The following is a 20,265-nucleotide window of genomic DNA, read 5'->3' as shown; positions in this document are numbered from 1 at the left end:
GGAGTCCTGCCCGGCGGAGGCCGGATAAAGGCCAGAACAAAAGGTCAATTTCACCGGAGACACAGAGGAGTCATCGGCGACCGATTGTTGTTGGTAAACCAAATGAGTGAGTTACAGAAGGAACCTTCTCCTCCTCCTCATCCTGCCGATACTCTTCCTCCGCCGCCGCCGCCTGCATCAACAAAATCTCCTACTAGCCTTCCGTCTGCACCGCCGAACCAGCCTCCTCTCCATCGTTTCGATCCCAGCCGTAGTAAGCTCTCTTTATCCAAGCTCACTTTTTTGTATCATTCTACCATTCTTCAACTACTGTTACTGATGGATTATTGTTTATTGCATCATCTTTGTTAAATTCTAGTTATAAACGTTAAAAAAAAATACGTGCCTCCATGATTCTCATTTTGTTAGGGTTTTTCAATTTGCAATCGGGGTTAACGATACGCCGTGCGCTAGACGGTTCTCTATGTGATTGATCAATTACTTAACTTTTAGATCGTGAGTACTTGCCAGTGACTAAACAATTTTTCCTAGGGTTTTGCAAACAATTTGATGGTGTATTGAATAATTTATTTGTCAGCCAGTCAATAAATGTTCTATCACAAGGAAGTGAATAATCATGATGAAAAATTTAAGGCGACTTGTTGGAGATATGCAAATAAAGTAATTTTAATGGTTGGTTTTATTTTCCTAGTGATACTGCAAGAAATAAGGTTGCATTGCATTTGCTTTGCTTTTTCTTTGTACATTTATTACTATCATTTGTGTTAGTGAAGAAGCAAGGTAAGCATTGTAAAAAATAGTTTTGATTAGATCCACTAAAATAAATTTGAAAAAGAAGAGAAGTCTAGTTTGTAAGGCAAATAGTTCATTTCACAATTTATGTTTAGAAGTTTACCACTTGATTAATATTTAACTATTGTTATACTCTGAATATATGGGAATAGTTTTTGAAAATTCAAAACAAGATTACTGGAATGTGGCTTTCATGTATTTTACTGAGAGAAAGACCCATTTTTATTCCCTTTTGGTAGAGTAGACAGACTAACAGTTATAACATTGTCACATTGGATTTACAGTAAATATAATTTTTCATAGGATAGACATATCAAGTAGTGTGCTTCAGTCCAATCATAGGAAAATAGAAATCCTCAGCTCTTGCATCCATAATTACTTGATATTGTACCTCTGTGATGCTTATCTAAAATTATCTTGCTTATTAAAGGACTCCTTGTCAAGGCATAATCTTTTTGTTTTGGTATCTAAATCATAACACTTTCTTTTATTGTTGAATTCTTTTGAAGTGATTGGTATCATCAAAAGGAAAGCCTTAATAAAAGACTTGGCGGCCGTATACCATGCTGAATGCCTTGCATACTGCCAAGAGCTTTTAGAACTCCAAAAAAAATGTGAAGAGGTATGAACGTTAGAACGTGCTTATATATTCATATTTTCTATTAAAGATGATAAATATGCATGGTCTTGTGCTTCATAGGGAACGCAAACCCTTTTTACTCTTACAAACTATTTGTCTTTTGGTCAATATCTTTTACTATGGCTGTTTAGTTGTTTTATGGCATAATAATATCAGATATAGCTATTCCTTGCCGACATTATTATATGTTTGATTTTCCCTTCAATATCTACAGATATCACCAACAGGTTATAGAGTGGAATTAATTTGAAATCATAGTCCTCCATGGTAGCACATTAGATTTTCAGCCATCATATTTTTATTTCTTCTAAGATCCAAGTATCGATGGGAGATTGTGAGACAAAATTTCTCATTCTAGTTATGGCATGTGTCGCAGTCCATAGAAAAAGGCATGATGCTGTGTGGTGCACACTGTTTTCCTCGGCGAACAAAACTATTTTCTAATATCCACAAGTTTTTTGTCATCAAGGTTTCCTGGTTTAGACAATAAATTGAAGAACCTGATCAACATTAAGGCATGAACCAACATATAGGAATGTTGAATTATGAAGCAATGGAACAAAGTCAAAGCTACAGACACTAGTCAGAACAAAAACATAGTTGAAGCAGAAAGAGAATTAACAAAGGAGAAGCAACATTTGATGTATTATGGAGCAGATGCCTAGTGTATATTAATTTCGAGTGAAGACAAATACCATAGTATTGATTCTTTGATAACATGTCATGTCAACAGGAATTATGATGGTTGGCTGGCATACACTCATCTCTAGTTTAACAAATTCAACTTTCAAAACTTGCAGGCTGTCTAAGTAATTGACATGTTGCCTAGATGAGTAACGTAGCAGTTAGGCACTTAGGTACAGCTCTGCCAGGTTCTAACTTATTAGATCATAATCCATACATAGAAGGTTATAGACACAGAGATGTTGGAACTAATTTTCCTGTTCCTGGATACCTGCCAGGCTGTTTTTCTGTAAACCAATTGTGTAAAGTAACATACTTTTGGTTAATACTACCGCAGCGGGCTGTATGAACCTCCCTGGCTCCCTTAATGGTCAAATGTGACTAATTTCTCAAAAAGATTGGATACCGACATATATTTGGTATCGAGTAACACGAGTATAACTTTGCTGACAATTTGATTGTATTGTTTCTCCTACCGTTTTTGAGTTGAATGATAGGTATTTATATACACTTATGGTTTCTTTGCATAACTAACCGCTGAATACTTTTTCTAGACTGATTGGAGGCCACATTGGACCATATTTAGATATATCGATCCCTTTGATGTGACTCCAATTGTGTAAAGCAAACATCTGAAAACACTAATAACTATTAATACACTATGGCAAGTGAAGGTGGTGGCTGAGAGCTTGGATGCCTGGGCATGAACTTATGTTTTAAGTTAGGAATTACAATTTGTGCAATGTGTATGATAGACTTCTACTTATGAGTTTCCATGATAAAGAGAAGTAAAAAACTCCCAAGGGCCTTTTAACTTCTGGTGTAGTGGAGCATTAACATGCTTAGAGTGAACATGCTAGTTTTGCAATTCAACAAATGACTTATGTTACATGTGAAAGGATGATGCTCTCTCATATTTTAGATAACCTTTAACAAAATTCTTGGAATCGAAACTGTTGTGTAAATGTGAACTGAATGCATGGATCCCTCATGTAATCACAATACACAGAACATGTATGGTAAAGAAATTTGAATAGCTAAATACATTGACGCTAAGTAATTTCATTTACAAGACATTCTTCAAGAACCAATCTTGAAGTTACCCATTAAATCTCGAAGAGAATGTTCTACTATATATAGCAATGCCGTTGGTCTTGACATGGTTACCTTCATTTGTACCAATTGGGTTCGATTGTGGTATTAAAAGTTTATTCAGTGAAGATCATTCTTTATTCAAGTCATAGGATTTTTTTTTTCAAATATCCATACTACACCTTTGGCCCCACCACTCCATGGGGTCCATGCAAAATGGCCCCTTCACATGAACCGGCATGAAATATAGATAGACCTAATTCTCGTCATAAGCTATGTGATCCCAAACCATTCGTTTAAACACCAAACTACTATGTTCAACATGTATGGAAGACTATCTTAAGATTAGCATACATGCAAAGAAACAACAAATTGATTAGCTGAAAGGGCAATTTATTAAGTGTACATACATGTCTATGAACATTAGATTACAAAACTGAATAAAGATGCTACAAAGGAAAATTCAAACTAGGGTTTTGTCTATGCCTATTTGTACATGCTTCACATCTTTGTCATAGTGGTCGAATTGCTATCAATTAGTCCCTCGGCTATATTCACGTCTTAGTTGTGGTCAAATTGAATGATGGAGGAAAGGTGTATAAAGTTCGGCGACAGTAGTGGAGATGCTGATCATCTGTGGTTGGTGGACTATGAATGATCCCGTTGAAGCTCCAATGGTGGTGTATGTATATGTGGCAGAAGGAAGAGGAGAGTCCCCAACATATTCTAGCTTTCCGATTCATCCATGCACACTGTACCAATGATATGGACCCACCTAAACAATCAAACATCTAAGCCTTTGTAATTCTTCATTGAACATGAGTCTTCACAAGGCCAAGGTAAGTCTATGCTAAGGCCACCTTAAAACCTACACCATAACTACTATTTCGAAGGAAAAAGGAAAAATAGCCACACTCTTGACAACTTCTTGTTAGCTGTTATTGAAGACTTGGTTTACCCAATCTTTAGGATCACCGAGAATAAAGGAGTCAACATTAGACTAGCATGTAGCTCATTATTTTTCTGCTTATTTCACTCTTTCAGTTGTACGTGGCTTATATATATAGCCAGTTTTCCATTCAATAAAGGTAAGCTTTAGAGGCTAAGTTTTCTGTGTGTTTACAAAGCTTCAGGCTTAACAATTGGTATTAGAGCCTTATCAAGGTCTGATTGATCGAGACAAGTGAAGTGAGAATTCGTGGAGTGAAACACGAGTGTGTGTGAGAAAAGTGAAGTGAGAATCTGTGGGGGTGAAACACGAGTGTGTGAGAAATGGCAGGTGAGTCTGGCAACTTCACAACCCCATGTGTACCCAAGTTCGATGGAGATTATGATCACTGGAGTTTGATCATGGAAAACCTGCTTCGTTCTAAAGAGTATTGGAGTGTGATACAAGAAGGGTACACAGAACCTGCAGCCGGTGAAGTCGTACCTGTGCCGAATCAGAAAGCCCTAGACGAAGCAAGGCTTAAAGACTTAAAAGCAAAGAATTACTTGTTCCAGTCCATTGACAAGAATATTCTGAAGACCATCACGCAGAAGGATACGGCAAAACAACTTTGGGAGTCGATGCAAGTCAAGTACCAGGGAAACGCAAGAGTGAAGCGTGCTCAGCTACAGAGACTTCGAAGATCATTTGAAATGTTGGAGATGAAGGTAGGGGAATCTGTGACAGATTACTTCGGAAGGGTCCTAGGTGTGACGAATGACATGCGGAACTATGGAGAAAACCTTGATGATGTAAAAATCGTTGAGAAAATTCTACGATCACTAACAGACAACTTCAACTTTGTTGTCTGTTCGATCGAAGAATCAAAGGACATCGATCTACTCACGATTGATGAATTACAAAGCTCGCTACTTGTGCACGAACATAAGCTAAAAAAGCATGAAAACATGGAAGATCAAGCACTTAAGGTAACATTCGATCATGGTCAAGGAAGAGGTTCTGGAGGACGCAATCGAGGTTACCGAGGCCGGGGACGAGGTTTTGGAGGAAGAGGAAGACCGTTGTTCAACAAAGACATCATTGAATGCTACCGATGTCACAAGCTTGGACACTTTCAAAATGAATGTCCGACGTGGAATGAGCAACCAAACTATGCGGAATTTAATGAAGAAGAAGAAATGCTTCTCATGGCGTACGTCGATGAAATTGGTGCAAAAAGGGAAGACATTTGGTTTCTGGACTCAGGATGCAGCAACCACATGTGCGGAGATAAAAGCATGTTTTATGAGATAGATGAGGCGTTCAAGCAGACAGTCAAACTAGGGAATAACACAAGAATGAAGGTTGCAGCAATTGGCAGCACAAAGATGGAGATAAATGGGTTCTGCTATGTGATCTGTGATGTGTTTTATGTCCCCGAGCTCAAGAACAATCTGTTGAGCATGGGACAACTACAAGAGAAAGACACAGCCATCTTGATTCAAGGAGGTAAGTGCAAAATATATCATCCAGAAAGGGGTCTTATTATTCAGTCTAATATGACCACCAACCGGATGTTCACCTTGGTGGCTAAAGCAATACGCAAAGCTGTCGACAACAAACAAGAAGTGTGTTTAAGCACAGTCACAGAAGATCTAGCACAGTTATGGCATTGGAGATTAGCTCACATCAGTAATACAAGTCTACAAACTCTCCAACAAAAGAAGTTAGTAGATGGATTACCGCATTTTTCACTCTCCGATAAGATTTGTACACACTGTTTAAGAGGGAAGCAGCACAGGGAACCCATGTCAAAACATAGCAACTGGCAAGCAACACAAAGGTTAGAACTTGTACATGTTGATCTATGTGGTCCCATCTCCCCTGCGTCAAACAATGGAAAACTGCATGTGATGTGTTTGATCGACGATTTTAGTCGAAAAGCGTAGGATTATTTCCTAAGGGCCAAATCAGATGCTTTTTCGACATTCAAACTTTACAAGGCGTTAGTTGAAAAGGAAACGGGTCTTCCAATCAAGTGTTTGAGAACAGATCGCGGAGGAGAATTTACATAAGCCGAGTTCAACAAGTTTTGTGAAGAAAATGGAGTAAAAAGACAACTCACTACTGCCTTTACCCCTCAACAAAATGGAGTCACAGAGAGGAAAAATCGCACCGTATTGAACTTGGTCAGAAGCATGATGTCAGAAACGGGAGTCCCAAGAACTTTTTGGCTGGAGGCTGTAAAGTGGGTGATATATGTCCTACACCGGTACCCTACAGTTGCTGTGAAAGATAAAACGCCCGAAGAAGCTTAGAGTGGAAGACGGCCCTCGGTTGCACATATAAGAAGTTTTGGATGTGTATGTCATGTTCACGTACCGGATCAAAGAAGAACTAAGCTAGATGACAAAAGTATCAGCGGTATTCTATTGGAATCAGCGACGAGTCAAAGGGTTATAAAATTTACGATCCCACGAGGGATAAAGTGGTGACTAGCAAAGATGTTGTCTTCGAAGAAAATGTCAACTGGAAATGGGAAGATCACCATAAACAATTCACTGCAATGGAGCTTGAATGGGGAGATGAAGGTGATATGGAAGAGGTTGGGAGAGAAACTGAAGCAGCCGAGTCCTCAAGAATCAACGCAGAAACTGAAGTAGCCGAGTCCTCAAGAATCAACGCAGAAACTGAAGTAGTCGAGTTCTCAAGAACAATGACAAAAACCAAACCAGAACCCCACTAGACACTTCGAGTCCAGTTTTAGAAGCTCGAAACAGAAGACTTCCTTCGTGGATGGATGACTACACCAGCGGAGAAGGACTGTCTGAAGAAGAATCAGAAGGCATCCTAAACTTTGCTATCACTGTTGATCCGACGTGTTTTGAAGAAGCTGTGAATATTAAAGAGTGGAAGAGAGCAATGGAAGTTGAAATGGAAAGCATTGAGAAGAATAATACCTGGTTTTTAACAGATCTACCCGAAGGTGGGAAGTGTATCGGAGTGAAGTGGATTTATAAGACGAAGCTAGATGAACATGGTGAAGTTCAGAAGTTCAAAGCTCGGTTAGTGGCAAAAGGGTATGCTCAAGAATATGGAGGTGATTATCGTGAGATCTTCGCTCCTGTAGCTCGGATGGATACAGTACGCACAATCCTTGCTCTAGCAGCAAATAAAAGATGGCAAGCGTATCAGCTAAATGTAAAATCTGCATTTCTACACGGCGAGCTGCTGGAAGATGTTTATGTTGAACAACCGAAAGGATTCGTTAGAGAAGAGAACCCCAACAAAGTATATAAGCTACGGAAGGCCTTATATGGATTAAAGCAAGCGCCACGTGCCTGGTTTAACCGCATTGAAAGCTACTTCTTAAGGGAGGGGTTTAAGAGGTGCTCAAGTGAACAAACTCTATTCGTAAAAATCAACCAAGGCATGCACTTGATCGTAAGTTTGTGCGTTGATGATCTGATTTATACCGGGGATGATGATGCAATGATGAAAGAGTTCAAGGCATCAATGATGAAAGAATTTGACATGTCTGACTTGGGGAAGATGAAGTTTTTTCTTGGCATTGAAGTTTCTCAAATGTAGAATGGTATCTTCATATGTCAGAAAAATTATGCACTTGAAGTTTTGAGAAGATTCAGGATGGGAGACTGTAATGGAGTACACAACCCCATAGTGCCTGGTTCGAAGATTTCAAAGGATGAACAAGGAGCCGAAGTCGACAGCACCCATTACAAGCAGCTCATAGGGAGTCTGATGTACTTAACCACGACTCGTCCCGACTTAATGTATTCGGTTTGCTTGATTAGTAGATGTATGTCCAAGCCCAAGCACACTCACTTAATGGCTGCAAAAAGATTTCTTCGATATGTTGCTGGCACAAGCGGGTATGGAATCCTATACCAAAAAAACTCTATTGATACTTTAGTTGGGTACACAGACAGGAACTACGCAGGAGATCACGATGATGGAAGAAGCACATCGGGTTATACATTTATGATGAGTTCAGCAGCCGTAGCTTGGTCTTCCAGAAAACAACCTGTGGTCTTCCAGAAAACAACCTGTGGTCACACTATCATCTACAGAGGCGGAATTTGTAGCTGCTGCGGCATGTGCTTGTCAGGCAATGTGGATGAAGACGATTCTTAAGAGTATCGATCATGGAGGGAAAGAGTGTGTAACAATCTACTGTGATAATAATTCCTCTATTAAGATGTCCAAAAATCCGGTCATGCATGGGAAAAGCAAACACATCAGAGTTCGTCTCCATTTTCTGAGAGAATTATCGAACAATGGAGAGGTGCAATTGGTTTACTGTAGAAGCCAGGAGCAGATAGCAGACATATCTACGAAGCCACTTAAGCTTGATCAGTTTCAGAAGCTCAGAAGAATGTTGGGTGTTTGTGAATTAAACTAAGTAGCACTGCTTAGTTTAAGGGAGGGATTGTTAGCTGTTATTGAAGACTTGGTTTACCCAGTCTTTAGGATCACCGAGAATAAAGGAGTCAACATTAGACTAGCATGTAGCTCATTATTTTTCTGCTTATTTCACTCTTTCATTTGTACGTGGCTTATATATATAGCCAGTTTTCCATTCAATAAAGGTAAGCTTTAGAGGCTAAGTTTTCTGTGAGTTTACAGCTTCAGGCTTAACACTTCTACACTTCTTTTTTCTTTAAAGGGGCAGGGTTACTACTTAGGGAGTGTTTGTTTGGTTTTCCATTAAGTCTATATGGATAAAGTTGTCTGTGTGAATTGATTTGTCTGTATAGATTGGTAATGTTTTTGTTTAGATGATTTTTTCATAGATGGCATGAGCGTGTTTTTCAATTGGGAGGGGAAGGTTTGGAAAAAAACTTGACTTTCTGGTTTCTGCATAAAGCTTTATCCTATTAAGCTTACTAAATAAGACACTACCAAACAGTTATATGTAGCTAACCGAATAAGTTGTGTAAGCTCATTAAGCTGCTAACATACAGGCCCTTACCCGAGGTGTAGCTCACCTCTTTGGACTTTTCTTCCCACTTTCCATTTTTGGTCTGTAACCCTTTGTTCTTGTTGTGGTTCTGTGCCATGTACCCGGTTCCTGCATTTACAACCAAACTAAAACAAGTAACAACAGATAAATAAGTGCACAATTTAGCAATATAATCAAACATAAATGGTAACAATATTTAATAGATGAAGAAGTCCTTAAATGTTTATTGATATTATACTCGATAATACTCGACAGATTCTAATCTCAAGAAAATGTTATGTCACTAGTAATAAACTATTTACCAAGTTTTGGTTGGCCAAGAGGGCTTACTTGGAGACTTGGGATCTCAGAAGGAAATGCAAAGGTTGATAGAACTATACCAGTATTGTGCAACTTTGAGAGCATTTGGGGAAGATGCAGCAAAGGGCATTTAGGATTTAATTTCATGACCCTTCTTTTTATATAAACAAAAAGCTTTTCCATCATGAACAACTGTTGCCAAAGTTCTTGTTTCTGTATGAGCCCACTTTTTTGGGACAAAGGAGACGGAACCCCTTGGAAAAGCGTTATCGTGGATGAGCCCACTTGGACCTTTACTTGCGGGTCATTCTTAACGGTACTTAACTTCTACATTATAATCATCGCCTTTTCTTTATAGGGATTTGTTGAGTTAAGTTATTATGTTATCATCTTTAGCCTATCCAAACTTGTTTGATACCAAGATCTTGTCTTGAGAATGACTATATTCGTTCTTTTAAATTTCTTGCAGCCCTATGCAGATGTAAAAGTTGCAGCAGACTCGAGGAAAGAAACAATGAGGCCCCCCAAACGACTCAAAAAACAACACTAGGTCTGTCCACTTTCACCTTGCCGATTATATTCTTAAAACTGTTTTTTCTTGATATGCAAAACAAATAACCTACCCAGAACGCTTTAAACAGTTGAAGAGTTACGAAATCCAACTCTTTATTTTCGTTTAATATAAGTAGGTTTCTAATTCTGCTGATACCCGTGTGGCCGTGTTAGAATGACGACCAAGGCTTTATGCGTGGTTTGACTCTGTTGACTATTCCTTCTGTAAGGATTTCAGGTGGCTGATCCTGTTAGGAATTCATATCGCGTGTTACAGCAACCCTGCTTATGGATTTGCAGTCAGTTTGATCATCTGTATATACAAACAACTTCAATTCAGGTGTGCTTTGTCTGTTCTATGGTTTATCCATCTTAGATTTCATGTCCTAATGAAGTGCCCAAACTTGGATACATATTCTTTAGTAACAAACTCACCCTTTTGAGCACATCAAGACCTAAATATCACTGAAATTCTAACATATTTCATGTTAAATCTTTCTTTTTTCAACACTCTCTTTGCATATGCAAATTGCAACATTTGGCTACATGTAGTTCAATAGATGTTTTACTATTAGGGGCTGATTGACAATTGTTGAATGGTTTGATACAGAATGATTAAGAGGCTCTCATGATATAGTGCAAAATGAAATATAATTGTGTACAATGAAATTAGGGCTCTTAATGGTTAAGGGAGTTCCAGGATACAAAATCATTCAGAGGGTTTTAGAACCCTTAAGAGGCAAACTTTTTTTTTTTGCCAAACAAGATTCATCTTTTAACGATTCAGAGGTTGCCTCTTAATAGAACTATTAAGAGGTAAGCAAACAACCCCTAGTTGAATATTGTCAATGAATGTTCGGGGTCCTCTCGTGTCAATGGCCTTGATATGTCAGTAGTTTTGCCATCTTACAAGACCCCGAGTTTGGGTTCTAATGCTTGTGAACTAGATGTCCCTATGTTAGGGTGTGTTTGGTAACGCCATGGACTGGACAAGCGAAAGTGAGGCAGACGGGTGAAAGAACTGTTGAGGGTACCAGGGTTTTAGTTTGTTTAGTAATTTACCAAACTTCCCGTTCCACCTTCCTTAGTTCTGATTCAATCCTTCAGTCTTGGGTTGGTGTTTAGTCGAACTTTTTCATTTTTGGATTTTATTATAAATGTCAAATTTTTTGAAATCCCAAATCACGGTTTTACGATTATGGGTGGCAATAACTTTGTAATTTATTTTTAAGTGTTTTATAAAGCCAAAGAAGACCCGACATTGCTATCGCTTTGTTGTGATACCAATTTTTAGAATACGATGGAAAGATCAAGGATACAAAAGATGGAGGATACTAAAATATCGAGAAAATGAAAACTGTCAACTATACATGACTGGTTGATAGTGACTTAACGATATAGAACGTGGCTTATTCAGTAAGTTCAACTTTATGTAGTCACCCCTCCTAATTAAAAAACATGCTCCTTCCATCTATGAAAAACAAATTTACCCAAACAAAAATCTTCTCAATCTATACATATAGATTAGTCCATAAAGAGAGCTTTATTCATACAAGATTGAATGAAAAATCAACCAAACAACCCCTAAATCACAATTTCAGTGATACCCACGACTAGTTTTAGCGGTAAAATTATTATTTTAAAGGTAGAGTCATCTAAGCAGAATTTGAACTGTTGGCCGGTTCTTGATCGGTCACGAATCGGTCCTTTTTGGTCCAAAAATTCAAATTAAAACGGTTGTTGACTGGGCTTTGACCAGTTCCTAATTGAGCCTTAGGTTCAGGCTTTGATCGAACCATGATGTAACCGATCCTAGTCTAGAAAATTTGGGTCTGATCTAGAGCTATTCAGCCAGGTCTGTACCGATCCTCGATTCTTAGTCCCAATCTTTTTATGCATCTTTAGGGGGAATTTGGGAATTGGGATTGCTTATTTGAAACAACTTATGTTTTTAACAAAAAAACACTTATCAACTTATTATAAGTTAGAAAGGTTCAAAGGGGTGTTTGGGACTGCTTATAAAAGAAATTTATTGACTTATTTCGGTGTGACATCGGTAATAAATATTTTTGAGTGTTTGGATAAACAACTTGTACCGGTGTCAAACCGGTAATAAAAGAGTTTTTGAATAAGTTAAATCCTTCTAACTTATGATAAGTTGGTAAGTGCTTTTGTAAAAAAAACATAAGTTGTTTCAAATAAGCAATTTCCAAACACCTCATAACTTCTTCAAAAACTTTTTATTACCAGTTTGACACCGGTATAAGTTGTTTATCCAAACACTCAAAAATGCTTGTGCCACACCGGAATAAGTCGATAAGTTGCTTTTATAAGCAATCCCAAACATCCCTTAATCCGGATATATATTAAAAATGATTATTATGACTTGAATCATTCAAATTACAACCAAATCAAATACGTAAATTTGAGGATATTTAAATAACTTTATATTTTATCTTAGAGAAAAAAAAAATTGACTATTTTTTTCTAATAAATAAATTATTGAATTTAAAAAGATGAACAAATATATTTATTAAACTTATTAAATCAAAAATGACAAATTGTATGAAAAACTAACATACTTTAACATGATTCCTGTATTGGGTAACATACTTTTAAAACTTTTATTTTGGTACCTAAGATGTAAAATTTTAAACATTTAAGTATTCGGGTAACTGGTTGAAGCATTAACCGGTTATCATGCTGATGTGGCGAGTGATATGGTATCCGGTTAATACTCCAGCAAATAATACTGAGTTGGATACCATATCACTCGCCACATTCAGCAAATAATACCAAGTCTCGGCATCTTTCTGAATATATATTTCGTTACACTTATGAAATGAAATGTATATATAATTTCTCTCGTTCATGTATCAGTAGATTAATAACAAAATACAATAAAGTAATAAAATGGAATAAATATACACATTTTTTCATTGGTCATTATTTATTTTTCATATTTAAATAACAATTATACGAGAAAATAAAAACTACTGATTATTTAATTTTTAGATTCAAATGAAAATCAAAGGATTATAACAGATACTTGTGATTGTTATTTGAATATAAGAAATAACTGATGGCTAATAAAAATGGTTCCTTTTTATCTGTTTTATTATTTCATTGTACTTTACTACTGATTTGTTAAGACATCGAAAGAAAAATAGCATATTCCCTTCATTTTACACATGTGACTTGTAATTAGTTCAAAAATACTTTAAAAAACTCAGTCTTTCAAAATATGAAATTTCGTTGGGTTATTTTAGGTTTTGATAGCCTATAATTTATTTGTTCGATTTTCAATAGATTTAAGAATTTATTCGATTGCAATAAATTTAAAATTTTATCTGTTTAAAAACTTAGAGCATGTTAATTAGCAGCTTAATGAGTTTAATGGCCAGTTATACGACTGTTTGATAATGAATTAGTGCTATAGAAAGTGACTTATTCTATAAGTTTTAAGATCGAAGCTTTATATAGAAAGTCAAGTTTTTTTTTCCCAAAACATGTCTCTTCCAATTAAAAACACGCTCCTTCAATTTATGAATAAATTTTCTCAAAAAAAAAAAAATCTTTTTAATATATATAAATAGATTAATTCATATAAATTAGTTTATTTATACAAGTTTTAATGAAAAATAAACCGAATATCTATTTAATCACTCACAATATAAATATAGAGTATATTTCAAATGCAATTATGTCCATTCGTACAACCAATACAACCCAATCAATTGAGATAATTATGAAAATTGTGAGAGTTTATTTATTATGATTTGAATATTTCTGAAAGATGATTAGAGTTCATTAATTATGATCAATACTTTATATTAGAAAACAATCAAAACTTTTATGCAATCACATATTCATCAAATTAAATGGACGGTTGAAATTGAGTTGTATTGGTTGTACAAATATAAATAGTTGCATAATAACTCACAATATAAATATATCAACTTTATTACAACTATTTTAACTAGTGTTATACTTGCCCGTAGGTCAGGTACACGACATGACTTTAAACAGAAAAAATATTTTTTAAATGTATTTTACTTTCTATATGAGTATTTATGTTAATATAATAAGGGTGTAGAATTAAAAACGAAAAATGAAAAAAAAAAAAAAAGTGATGTAAGGCAAATCAAATCACTAATTATAAAAGTATAAAAATATAATTTTGAAATTAAAAATGATTTGATGGAAGATCGTGGAAGGTTGTAAGCTTTAAGAACTTGTACAATATCTTTAAATTATTATACCTCTTAAAAATTCAAAAATAACTGAAAATCCTACTTTTAAACCTCACATGGGTAAAAATGTAAGTTTTGAAAATAATTTATTATATATTTATATTATTTAATAATACGATTAAATTAAACAAATATTTAATATTGGACTCATTTTAATTGTATTGATGAGACGGTCATAATAGTATAATTTTTAAAAATAAAAAACATTTTTTTAATGTGTTTCAGTTAATATACGATCATAAATGTTAAATATGAAGGGACATAAAGAATTAAATAAATAATTATAAGCATATAAATTATAATTTAAAAATAAAAAATAATACTAAAACGTGGGAGGTATAACTGTAAAATAGATTGAGATTTATTATTGAGTTTGATTTAAATGGCTAAAAGGTTGTTTGTTTATTTTTTAATAGTTACATAAAGAGGTAGTTTCTGAATCGTTAAGAGGTGAATCTTGTTTGACAAATAAAAAGTCTGTCTATTAATGGTTTCAAAACCCTCTGAATAATTTTGGGGACGTTTGGTAGTTGCTGAATGACTTGGTGCAGAAATGATTAAATGGTCAGAATGATCAAGAAACTCTCATGATATAGTGAAAAATGAATTATAATTGTTTGGTAATTGTTTACAATGAAATTAAGACGTTGAATGATTAAAAGATGCTCAGAATACAAAATCATTCAAAGAGTTTTAGAACCATTAAGAGACAGATTTTTTTTTTGCCAAACAAAATTCACTTCTTAACGATTCATAAGTTGCCTCTTAATGAAACTATTAAGAGGTAAACAAACAATATCATGGGCCTCCCTTAACCCTTCAGTGCCTTAATTTCACTATAAATAATTACCAGATAAATATAATTTATTTCACATTATATCATGAGAACATCTTAGTAATCATTTTACAGCAAACCATTCAGCAACCACTAAATATTATATATAATTTTTAACATTAAATGGAAAAAGAAAATGAAAACAAAAAAAACATTTAAAAACACAAGTTGAGGAGAAAGAAGACCGTGACACGTGCTCCCTCTTTACTCGAATACCGAATCAACACGCCTTCCCGACCACCGACACGTGCCTTTGCTTCAACCTTTTCCTATATTTTATTATTTTATATAGAATTTCGTTTAATCAAGAATTTATAAGAAAAAAAAAACGAATAAATATTATTTCCCCCATAAAAAATAGAGTAAACTTTCAATTTTAGTCCTTGAAGTTTAGTGAAAGATTTAAAAATGGGACTTGAAGTTTGACAAATCTAAAATCTTCCTTATGATTTTTATTTTGTTCTAAAAATGGTTCATGATCATTAACTCTGTTTATTTTGTTCTGAAATCCGAACACAAACTTGAAACGAAAATAAAGTGTTTATGTAAAACCACGAATGTCGTGAAATCTGAAAATCTAAAAACAGACTTTTTGAAGAAAATTTAGGGATTTGATTTTTGGCCACCTGATCTGTCCGAAAATCCAAAATATATATACATATATATTTTTTAAATATACTTATTTATCTAATTATCTTTTGAAAATTCTAAAAATCTTAATCGCATATGCTATTTTCTAATTTTTAAGCATACTATCGAATTATTAATCATTTAAATCGATTAAATTCATCGTCAAAATCAATTGAATATATATTTTTTGTATTACAACTAAATCTGAACCCGACCGACCTCAATCCGAACCAAAGCAATCCGAACCCAAAAATCGAGACTTGATTCATGTTGACTTGAACCATTTATATTTATTAATGCTTTTTTTTTAATGTTTTAACAGGTATAATCTTTCGTATGTCGTTAAAGCATAATTATAATGGTTAATAAAACTCAATTTCTACGTTCTTATACTTCCTGTTTCTGACACAAAAAGAAAAGAAAATAAATTAAAGAAATAACGCATAAAATATTTTCAATATATAATTCAATTAGAAGAATTATGTATACATAAACATCCGTTGAATTATTGAAACTGATGAATTGACGGGTTTTTTTTATTAACCTGGATATCCAACTTGTTATGCGAGCCGACTAATCCCAAGCCGACCATCTTCTTTTGTGGGTAGACTGGAGTCATCGCATTTGAACCTCTGTGATTACAATGAGATTTTTATTTCTTATTAGATTTGAACCCGAGACCTCCAGACACTTTTGATCTTTTGAGCTCAAGCTCAAACCAATCAGACACCACACTTGTGGTTTGAATTGACGATTTTGCCCCTAAGTTTTTGTGGAAGTACATTTTGGGATGCAACTCTCTTGGTGAGTTGGTGGTGGGAGACACAATTATCAATTGTACAACAATTATGGTACAATCCCTTAACTAAATATTACATTAACATGTGCTACCTTTTGTATCCAAATCATACTATATTATAGTTAAATTGAAACTAAGAAAAATAATAATAAAAAAACTAAAATGCAACTATAATAAGCAGAATTGTGTGTTAACGTCAACAGCAGAAGCTGAATATGTTGCTGCAACAAGTTGTTGCTCTCAAGTTATTTGGATGAGGACACAACTAAAAGACTATGACTTCACATATAACAAGATCCCAATCTACCATGACTTGAAGAGTGTCATTTGCAATTTCTTGCAATCTTGTTCAGCACACAAAGACTAAAAACACATTGACACCCAGTATCACTTTATCAAAAATCAGGTTGGAAGAAGTACACTTGAATTATATTTTGTGAATACAAAATTTCAAATTGCTGATATCCAACAGATATACTGTATATATACACATACACACTTATTCACATGTGATTACGAGATAAATATCATATATTGTATACTCAAGCCATACACATTACCTGTATTCGGAAAGAAGGAACTGTTTATCGAATTTATGTGTAAAGAACACTTTACATAAACCAGTAACTGAAAAAACCAGATAAATCATTAAAAAATATAATAAAATATATAATGTTGAGTGGGATCTATACAATTCCCTAAGACCCATCATCTAATTTGAATAAAATTAATATTATTAGGACAATGCAAATGGTGGGAGCATTGAGACACATAATTGCTTGTACGGACAAAGTAGGTTACAACTTACAAGTACCTTCATTTGTTGAAATAAACCATTAACTCCATATTTTATTTATTAAATATCTAAAATATCTGATATTGAATTAAGTTTAATCTGTAATAAAGATCTTTTTATTGTACGTTGTGATGTTAAGATAGAGTATGCTTCTTGATTCACGTACTCTGCGTTTTATTGGTCTGCTTTGATGTTGGTGGGTCCCATTAAAAAGCTAGTTGTGTATTTTTTTGACAATTTTACGGATTGCAAATTGACTCACTGAAGTTAGATCTCCAAATTGTAAAACCGTTTAGTGTATGAAACAACGATTGGTTTTTATATTAAATTGTGTTATTTCACTACATGAAAACCTGACCATGACGGGGACGGACCCATAAAAGAATTTCAAACGGTGGCATCGTTTGGCTATAAGAAAAAGATATAGGGAAAAAAATTCAAACGGTGACACCATTTGACTAAGAAAATGACACTAACAGGATTCGAACTCGGGTCTGGGGTGGAATAAAAGCCTTGCAAACCAACTATACCAAATAAAACTTGTTCTCATTGTAGTTTCAAAATACATATTGTGGCATACAACAAATTAATACGGTTGCACTTTTCACGAACCTAAATTTTTTACCATTCGACGAAGGAATAATACGGTGGCACGTGCTAGCGTATGCACCACTATAGGTACGTCCCTGGACCATGATGTTTATTAATATGGTTTAAAATGTGTGAATATGTACATCTACGTGTATATTAGGAACGAACCAAACAAGTGCATCAAATGGTAAGAAAAAGATGCAAACAATTGAGACCTAACTCCCAGAAGATTGGTGAACTAAATATGTATGTACTAAACAGCTCTGTAAAACCTTGACGCCATGCCATACTGTAAAAAAATACCCGATACATAAAACATGGCAGAGAAGCTTAATAACTGCATGGGATGAAATTCACAGATGTATGTTATTTGAATCTTGAAGGATGCTTGAAAAAGAGCAGTGTTTCATCTGGATATCAAATAACTTGTTGGTGCAGGTGTACAAAAATGCTATTTATAACAGGGGTGTCAAATTTGTACCAAGATAAACCAACCAATTCTCGTACTAACCGTGCCAATTTAATTGGTACCAGTTTAGTTAGTACCAATCTAATTAGTTGGTAGTACATACCAAACATCTAAACTTGGTTGGTACATGATATTAGAAGTCGTGTATTAGAGATCCAAAAGATGATTTTGCAATCATATGATTAAATAAAGAATCCAGTCGTGTTTTTTTGTTGCAAAGCATCATGTTACGAAATGTCCAAAACACCCTTATTGTTGACAAAACAACCGCGTGGAATAGTTTTCGCTTCACTCCATTAACATTGACCGACTCCGACCATTTTAGCAGCTCTTTTACGGAATGAGAAATTGTGATTTGAAAACCCCCCACCAAATCGTCACTTTTCTCCAAAGAGAGAAGGCCACTTGACAGTCAACAAATACGTGATCTAAAATGTTCTGGAAAATCACTACACGGGGCATAATACGGGTCGTTTTTAAACCCTAAACACGGGCCATTTTTATTTGCTAGTTATAATACGAATCAATATGCAAAACTTGATTGAATTCATTCGGCTAACAATAACAACCTCTGCAGTACATGTTATTTGAATAGTTATATAGATAGAGATAAGTGGTATGATACATATGAACATGTTATTTCAGATGCTCGATGTCTTTGTGCATCTAGATCTAGTTGGTAAAATTGTTAACATAAATGAATCTGTAATTTCATCATTTGCAATGTTGGTACAAAACAGTACCAACTAGATCTAGCTGAATCATCATTCTTTGGAGCAGGAATTATCAATCTGGGAACATAAGGCCTTTGAATTTTGAATTTTGGAAAAATCTAGGTTTTGGTCAACGGGTTTCCTAAAGGAAACTGAAAACTCTGGAGGAGATAAAGAATATTGTGAACATACCAAACTTGGTTTTTTAGGATCGTTTTAAAACCATGCATTAACACCTTGTACATCATGCTTTACATATTGTAATTAAGAGATTCCTTTAATTCATACATAAAATACTAAATACTTTGTGTCTTATTGGTTGTACTTAAGACTTTGATGTAAATGCTGTAATATAGATATCAAGAGGGCAAAATCAAGAATCTAATCATAAAACATTCAAACCCATGTGGCTACAGATGTTCACAAATAATGGACCGAAAAATACGTAACAAAAACAAGAAATTATCTTGAGATGTGAGTCGTTTTTTGAAACTCGAAAAATCAAACTTCTGGTGAATCATGTCTAGGTACGGTAATGGGGTGGGGACCCTGATCCCCCATCTTTGTCCCCGTCCCCGTCCCCGTCCCCACTGGGGAATTTGATCACATCCTATCCCTGTCCCCTGTTGGGAAACAGAGTTTTTTTTTTTTTCCCGTTTGGGTAAGTTTTTCTTAAATCAAATGAGTGAGACGTTATACATGTTTAAATCTCACATTTTTCTAATAAACCTAAAATTAAAAGAAATTTAATTTAATAGAAAAATATACATCATCATATAATAATTAATATATCGAAAACCAAAAAAAAATTAATTTAATTAAAAAAAATTAACGCCATATGTACCAAAACATATTGAGTAATATTCAAAACCACATCTAGTAATATCCAAAATATATTGAAATAAAAATTACCATTTACCGATTAATATTAATAAATATTATATAATATAATCAATTAATTAATACATATACAGGTAACAGAGGGGGACGGGAGTGCGATACCCATCCCTGTCCCCATCCCCGGTTTGAGTCAAACGGGGATCCCCGTCCCTGAGACCCGGTTTAACGGGGAATCCCCGTCCCCGACGGATCGGAGCCAATTCTCATGCCTAATCACGTCATGAAGAATTCCATGATAAATTAAATTTGAGTCATCATCTTGTAAAATTATCGATTTGATAAACACCTGTAATTAAAACTTTGAGTT

The 20,265-nt window shown here is 34.8% G+C and overlaps 1 protein-coding gene across 1 annotated transcript; it reads left to right on the top strand.

The window, feature by feature from the left end:
* LOC112523363 (WAS/WASL-interacting protein family member 3) lies at window positions 1–10,517 on the top strand. The gene is made up of 4 exons (XM_025132942.1): window positions 1–253; window positions 1,302–1,414; window positions 9,890–9,970; window positions 10,211–10,517. Exons 1-3 carry the CDS (start codon window positions 103–105, stop codon window positions 9,968–9,970), a joined length of 345 nt encoding a protein of 114 aa, XP_024988710.1. The 5' UTR covers window positions 1–102; the 3' UTR covers window positions 10,211–10,517.
* Window positions 10,518–20,265: the final 9,748 nt, after the last annotated feature.

This window comes from Cynara cardunculus, assembly GCF_001531365.2.
Source record: "Cynara cardunculus var. scolymus isolate 2C chromosome LG 12, CcrdV1, whole genome shotgun sequence".
In the NCBI taxonomy this organism is placed as follows: Eukaryota; Viridiplantae; Streptophyta; class Magnoliopsida; order Asterales; family Asteraceae; genus Cynara; species Cynara cardunculus.
This window is presented reverse-complemented; position numbering and strand designations above follow the sequence as displayed.